Source organism: Topomyia yanbarensis, chromosome 1, assembly GCF_030247195.1.
Source record: "Topomyia yanbarensis strain Yona2022 chromosome 1, ASM3024719v1, whole genome shotgun sequence".
In the NCBI taxonomy this organism is placed as follows: Eukaryota; Metazoa; Arthropoda; class Insecta; order Diptera; family Culicidae; genus Topomyia; species Topomyia yanbarensis.
In genome coordinates, this window is record NC_080670.1 from 91,988,349 (window position 1) to 91,995,759 (window position 7,411).

Below are 7,411 nucleotides of genomic sequence, written 5' to 3' on the forward strand. Positions count from 1 at the left end.
TGATTAATTTGATTCATGTGATTCATTTGATTTATTTGATTCATTTGATTCATTTGATTCATTTGATTCATTTGATTCATTTGATTCATTTGATTCATTTGATTTATTTGATTCATTTGATTCATTTGATTCATTTGATTCATTTGCTTCATTTGATTCATTTGATTCATTTGATTCATTTGTTCATTTGATTCATTTGATTCATTTGATTCATTTGATTCATTTGATTCATTTGATTCATTTGATTCATTTGATTCATTTGATTCATTTGATTCATTTGATTCATTTGATTCATTTGATTCATTTGATTCATTTGATTCATTTGAATCATTTGATTCATTTGATTCATTTGATTCATTTGATTCATTTGATTCATTTGATTCATTTGATTCATTTGATTCATTTGATTCATTTGATTCATTTGATTCATTTGATTCATTTGATTCATTTGATTCATTTGATTCATTTGATTCATTTGATTCATTTGATTCATTTGATTCATTTGATTCATTTGATTCATTTGATTGCAGAACTCACGAGAAGTTGAGTGCCTACTTTTCGTGAGTTCTGCAAACTAATCCAATAGTGAAATGTGTAAGAAATGTCTCATCTCACTGCTAGGTGGATTAAATCGGTTTTTTAAACTTTGGTCGCTTGCAGCACTAAAAATTTTACATATGTTCGGGCGTGCCTAATAGCAAAAACAAAATCTCGAAGCAGCTCTTTTTGTACTACGAGTCAGCTCGAAACTATTTTTATTTTAATTACAATTAGTTTTCGTTTCCGGATTTTCAAAATGCACTCTACTTACATTTATAGTTTTTTTTCCCTCCTAATCTCTTCTATTTCAGGTTATCTTTCGCTCGCACCTTCCAAACCTTCTACCAATCCAAAATCCTTCAGTTTTATTTCCTCCGTCGCAATACTAGTCAAGTTCACTATTTCCTCCGTTGCACTATTTATTTCTATCAGCTTCCAAAAAAACTCTTTTCCCGCAATTCCTTGAAAATCTATCTATCAATTCTATTCGATCTATCCACACAATTTATGTTTTTTATTTACAAAATAATGTTGCATTAGAGTCTATACTTTAAGCCGCGCCGACTATCAGCAACCGGTGTGATGTTTACTCGATGTCTTGTACGTTGTCATCACACGGGAGGTGTTTGCGGTCGGTTGTATTTGGGCGGTGCGTACACAGCCCCTCCCCGTAACTCTGGCGAGGTCTCCTTGGCCGAACCAGATTTACGATCCTGGACTTCGAGCACCGCAAGCTTCGTAACTGGCCGTCTGAACTCACCTCTCGACGTCTTCACCAGGGCTTGCCTGATTCTACCGTCCGCTCCGCTGTAGACTTCGAGGACGATACCACGAACCCAACTCTTTCGTATCATTTCGTCTGCGATGTACACCAGATCACCACTCGCCAGTGGACATGTCTCCGTATGCCACTTTGTCCGCTGATTTATCGACGGCAAGTATTCGGAAACCCACCGAGTCCACAGTCTGTCCGCTAACAATTGGGACCGCTTGTAACGGTCGCGCAAAGCTGCAGCTTCATTCGTCGGAAGCACGGCATGTTCTACGGAAATTCCGCCAACGCCACGAACGAAGTGATTCGGCGTCAGTGCTTCTTCCACTTCTGGCTCCAGGGATCTGTACGTCAGAGGGCGCGAATTAATTAGATCCTCAGCTTCTGCGAGTACAGTCAGCAGTATTTCGTCGTTCATCGCTCTTCCATCATCGATCACGGTCAACGCTGTCTTGAGAGAACGTACCAGCCTCTCCCAAGCCCCGCCCATGTGCGGTGCGCTGGGTGGATTAAAATTCCATCGGGTTGTTGAATCTGTGAACGCTTCTGCTGCATCGGCTCCAATTTGTCTTACGACCTCTTTGCTGGCTGCTTGGAAATTTGTTCCGTTGTCCGAAAAAAACTCCAGCGGTTTGCCTCTGCGGCACACGAAACGGCGTATGGCCATCAAGCACGCTTGAGTCGTCAGGCTATGAGCGACCTCAAGGTGTATGGCTCTCGTTGTCAGGCAGGTGAACAAAGAGACGTACCTCTTCTCCGATCTACGACCAACGGTTACGGTAAACGGTCCACAAAAATCTACGCCGGTATAACTGAACGGTGGCTGATTTGGCGTGATGCGTGGCACTGGTAGTGGTGCCATTCTAGGGTTTTGCGGCTTGCACTTTTTTACTTTGCACCAGATGCACGATTTCGCTATCCTTTTCATCTCCGCCCGCAGATGTTGTACGCGAAAACGTTGCCAAATTTCGTTAACGGCAGTTTCTATGTTGCCATGTGCTACTTGCTGATGGTAGTACTCGAGCAATTTGTCGGTTACCGGATGCCTTTTCGGCAGGATGATCGGAAATTTAAGCTCGAATGGCAACGGTGATCCTCGAGCGGCTCTTCCTTCCATCCTGAGCACATTCTGTTCGTCTAGAAAAGGACTCATGCTGTATAGATAGCTATCTTTATCCAGCCGATACCACTCTTCATACGGTAGCTCTCGATTCTTCTTCAGCACCTTTATCTCGTCAGGAAATCTGTCTGCTTGCGCTGATCTCCAGAGGTACGCCTCCGCTGCCTGATACTCCTCTCGAGTCAGCGACGACGTATTTGCGGGTACATTTCCCTTCACGTGCCTCTTCACTTTCGCGGTCGTCGGAATCGCTTCGATTTTCAGACCCTCTCGTTTTCTTTTGCAGTTTGACGCAAATCTGTAGATACACGCCACTGTCCGAACTAAAACCTTCCATCGAGAAAACCGCTGAGGGTCTACGACCTGTTCTGTTATTCTGATGTCGTGGAAAAGGAAGCATGCCCGCAATTCTTCCTGGTCGTTCGGCGTAATCTCACCTTGATCTGGCCATTTCTCTTCCGGAAAATACAGGAAACCCTGGCCTCGAAACCATGGCCCATCTGAACACATAGAGTGCTTTTTGTTCCACTTCGTCATAGCATCTGCTATGTTGAGCTTAGTCGGAACCCATCGCCAATCTCTTAGCTTTGAAAGACTGAGGATTTCTCCAATCCGGAAGGCGACGAATTGCTTGTACCGTCGGTGGTCCGAATGAATCCACGACAGCACAGTCTTCGAATCACTCCAGAAGTATCGCTGCTTTACGTCAAAGCATAACATTTCAACGACGGAATTTGCCAGTCTGGCTCCCAACACTGCTGCTTGCAGCTCCAGACGAGGAATTGAGAGATGCTTAAGTGGTGCGACCTTCGATCTCGCCATCACCAACGAACACATCGGACCATCAACCGTCTCAATCCGCAGATACCCTGCAGCCCCGTATGCACCTTCGCTGGCATCGACGAAGACATGAAGTTGAATGCTACTGAAATCCAAGTCATGTCCGCCACGAAAGTAATACCGGGGAATGCGGACGTTTTCAACCTCCGGAAGCCTTGCAATCCACTGATTCCATTTCTCCGCATTCTCTCCAGCTATTTGTTGGTCCCAATCGCATCCACTGCGCCACAGCTCCTGGATTAAAAGTTTCCCGTAAAAGGTGAAAACAGACAGTAGTCCTAGCGGATCGAAGAAGCTCATGACGCAGCTCATCACGATTCTCTTTGTCGGCAGCCGCTTGCCTGACAAGTACGGCACAAGATCGTCCCTCAGCTCGATGGAAAACGAGAACTCGTCGCTGGCAGGGTTCCAGACAATGCCTAGTACTCGCTCAAGACCCGTTTCCTTGTCCTCACTGAAACGTACGCACTGGTCTGTTTGCTGCTTCCCCATGGCCTGAAGGAACTCTTCGGAGTTCGACACCCAGTTTCGCAGTTCGAATCCGCCTTTGGAATGAACGAAGCGAACTTCTTTCGCTCGTCCCACTGCTTCATCGACTGTATCTGCGCTATCGAAGTAGTCGTCGACGTAGTGGTTTTTTTCTATTTTTTCCGCTGCCTCCGGAAACTGCCTTGCGAACTCCTTCGCGTTCACGTTTTTCACGTATTGTGCGGAGCACGGCGAGCTGGCAGAGCCGAAGGTCGCTACGTCCATCACGTAGACATCTGGGATCATTTCGGGAGTATTCCGGAACAGGAATCTTTGCACGCGCTTATCCGCCTCGCGGATCCTCAGCTGATGGTACATTTCCTTTATATCTGCACCAAATCCGATGACTCTCTCGCGGAATCTTCAAACCACCGCCGGTAATGCGGTTAACATATCCGGACCCTTCAGCAGCTTCGAGTTCAACGATACTCCTTTCACTTCTGCTCTGGCGTCCCAAACCAAGCGATACTTCTTTTTCCTCGGATTGTACACGATGTTCAAAGGCACGTACCAAACCTTACTACTATCGAACGCGTGCAATTCCGCCGACGTAGCTTTATGTGCGTATCCCTTCCCTAAATACTCGGCAATCATACCGCGAACTTTGTCGTACAGTTCGGGGTTCCTACTCAGGCGCTTCTCCAAACAATGTAAACGTTTCATCGCCATAGGGAAGCTGTCGGGAAAGCTTGGGTCATCCTCCTTCCACAGCAGACCCGTTTCGAAACGATCACCTATCCTCACCGTCGTACTCTTCAAGATCTCGTTCGCTCTCCTGTCTTCTTCCGATTCAGGAAGCAAGGCTACGGAGATCCCTGACTCCTCCATCGTATAGTGGCTCTTCAGGAGGTCATGAAGCTCTTGATTCGACACGGCACTGCATTCATGGTGCCCGATTAATCCTGCGTCCGAGTGGTGTATGCTCGTCGGCCCGTAGACAGTCCAGCCAAGCTTCGACCTAACTGCTATTGGTTCTTCTGGTCGACCTATTCGTGATTCGATCGGTGCATACAAGTGTATATCCCTGAGGCCGATCAGGGTCTTAGGAGCTGCTTGCTGAAATTCGGCAACTGGTAGGCCACGAAGATGAGAGTACTCCTTTACCAGCTCCGAAACATTTAGCGTGTGTTGTGGAAGCATTAGACTTTCCACCGTGTGTGCACCTTTCAGCGGAAAACGTTGCTTTGATCCTCGTGCCGAGATGCAAAGGTTCACTCTTTGAGAGCCCTTCTCGAGTCGTGAAACTCCGGCTGTCCATGTTACGCGAAGCGGTTGAGTCACACCCTGAACTCCCAGAACGTTCATTAGTGATTTCTCCACCAGCGTGTACGATGATCCTTCATCCAAAAATGCGATCGTATCCACTGTGCAATTTTTATTATACAGTGTGACAGGCATCATGCGAAAGATGACTGAAGGCCTCGGTTGGACAGCGTGCATGTTGCAGTTCGAACCGATTACGGATACCACTGAATGGAGTAACGGGTGGTGTCGCTTTTTACACGAATCGACATTGCAACGGAAGTTTAGTTTGCACTGGGCGTTTCCGTGTTCGTTCAAGCACACCTGGCAAAGCTGCCACCTTCGGACCGCATCCCAGCGGTCGGCTAGACGTAATCGACGAAACGCTTCACAGTTTCTTATTCTGTGGTCGATTCTGCCACAAATTCGGCACGGTTTTCTTTCCTTCGCCGGTGGACTTTGACTCCTATTCTGCTCTACGCTATGAGCGTGCAGAAATCCTTCGTGCTCTCGCTTCGATTTCTCTTTTCGCAAACCTTGTTCGATGAACCGGGTTGCTTCTCCGTACGACGCCACTTCGCTTGCGTCCTTCACGATGTTTGACAAAAAGTTCGATAGAGTACGCAACGTTACCATTTTACTCTTCCTTCGATATCGCACCCACTCCAGCTGAGTTCCTGCTGGCAGCTTCTCTGTCAGCTCTTGAATCAGCATCGGGTTCACTAGATGAGCGGTGAGACTTGTAGCTTCGAGATGATCGGTTAATTGTTGTACTACCATCCCGAAGCTAATGAAGCTCGATAGGCGGTCTGCTCTCGGTGGTGCTGCATTTCGAACCTTTTTTAACAGCATGTTGAGAAGTTTCTCGGGGCGTCCAAACAACATCCGTAAAGTTTCGATGATCTTTGGAACCGCTTTTGGTAATAGAAGTCGGCTTCTGACCGCTTCCAATGCTTCTCCTCTCAGGCATTCTTGAAGCCGCGCTAAGTTTTCGAGATTAGAAAACCCGCACGCTTTCGTCGATGTCTCATAACTGCTTATGAACATCGGCCATTCTTCCAGCTTGCCAGAAAAGGTAGGCAATTTTTTGGAAAGGAATTGGCGCGAGGACAACTGGGCCTTCGTGAGTTCCTGATGATGGCTTCTTCGTCTCTGCATCCCTTCGCTTCTACGTCGAGACTCTCTTCGGTCCTCCTCTTCGTCGGAACTCTCTTCCTTAGTTTCGACACTTCCTTCCGCTTCGGAACTATCTTCCTCCTCCTCGGCACTATTTTCTTCCTCTTCGGAACTCTCTTCTGCTTCGCCGCTCTCGTTCTCTTCCGAAGATTTTTCTTCGGAACTATTTCCGCTCTCAGACTCCGAAACTTCTTTCAGTTCCTTCATTTTTCTACTGCTACTACTGCCCTTCTTCCTTGGGACTTCCGGGTGACCAAAGGGCGTTTCATTTTTGTCTCGACCGATCAGGAAACTTTCCGGTAGCGTCGGCGGACCTCCAACTAGCTTTCTTGTATGCTTGTCTTCCACTTTCGGTGTTGAATGCTTACGGTACGCTCCACGAATATCAGCAAGAGTCGCGACTGCCAGATCTGCACCTCCAGGCTTTCCTTTTCCCGACTTTTTCTTCTCAGGCTTTGTTTTCCCTGGTTGTGTGCTTTCCGACTTCGTCTTCTTTTGCTTCTTCTTCTTTGAGTCATCCTTATCCACACCTTGAGCATCGGCTTCCAGCATTCTACTGCTACCGGTATTCTTGTTCCGCTTCAGCTTCAACTGCAGCAGCTTATCCTCCATTTCCGTCCGCATCTCGTCGAGTTTCTTCTGGTGGTCCTTTTCTTCCGCAAGTTTCTTCTCCATTTGCGCCTTCTCGTACTCGAATTCCATCGCTCGCTTTTCCCGTTCCAGTTGCTGACGCATTTCAAATAGCTCCTGCTGCATCTCCAGCCGCTTCCGGTGCAGAGTCTTCTCCCGTTCCATTTTCGCCTTCTGCCTCTTCTTTTCCGCTTCGAGCTGTTTTAACTCCTCTAGCAGCTCAGACGAACCAGCACCATCCGCTTCACCTTCTTCGCAATCCTGGCAGTACCATGAGACGTTACGCACATCATCCGTAACACCAGCACAACCGAAATGGTACCATCGCTGACAATGGTCGCAAAACACCATATTCGTTTCGTCATTATCCGGACGTTGACAAGACGCGCAATTGTAGCCTGACTGTTCAGGATTCTCGGGGTTAGGGTTTGACCGAATCATTATAAATTTTCGAGAATGTTCGGGCGTGCCTAATAGCAAAAACAAAATCTCGAAGCAGCTCTTTTTGTACTACGAGTCAGCTCGAAACTATTTTTATTTTAATTACAATTAGTTTTCGTTTC

At 47.0% G+C, this 7,411-nt stretch overlaps 2 protein-coding genes across 2 annotated transcripts; both read right to left on the reverse strand.

The window, feature by feature from the left end:
* Positions 1 to 1,151: 1,151 nt before the first annotated feature.
* LOC131696378 (uncharacterized) lies at positions 1,152 to 4,118 on the reverse strand. Its single transcript, XM_058984922.1, has one exon. It carries the CDS (start codon positions 4,116 to 4,118, stop codon positions 1,152 to 1,154), a length of 2,967 nt encoding a protein of 988 aa, XP_058840905.1.
* A 45-nt stretch (positions 4,119 to 4,163) lies between these two features.
* Positions 4,164 to 7,199, reverse strand: LOC131696379 (uncharacterized). The gene has a single exon (XM_058984923.1). The coding sequence runs from the start codon at positions 7,197 to 7,199 to the stop codon at positions 4,164 to 4,166; it is 3,036 nt and encodes a 1,011-aa protein (XP_058840906.1).
* Positions 7,200 to 7,411: the final 212 nt, after the last annotated feature.

Bases quoted from the DNA above. Each gene is read 5' to 3' on its own strand.
- LOC131696378 (XM_058984922.1), bottom strand. From the start codon at position 4,118: ATGTACCATCAGCTGAGGATCCGCGAGGCGGATAAGCGCGTGCAAAGA.
- LOC131696379 (XM_058984923.1), bottom strand. From the start codon at position 7,199: ATGGTGTTTTGCGACCATTGTCAGCGATGGTACCATTTCGGTTGTGCT.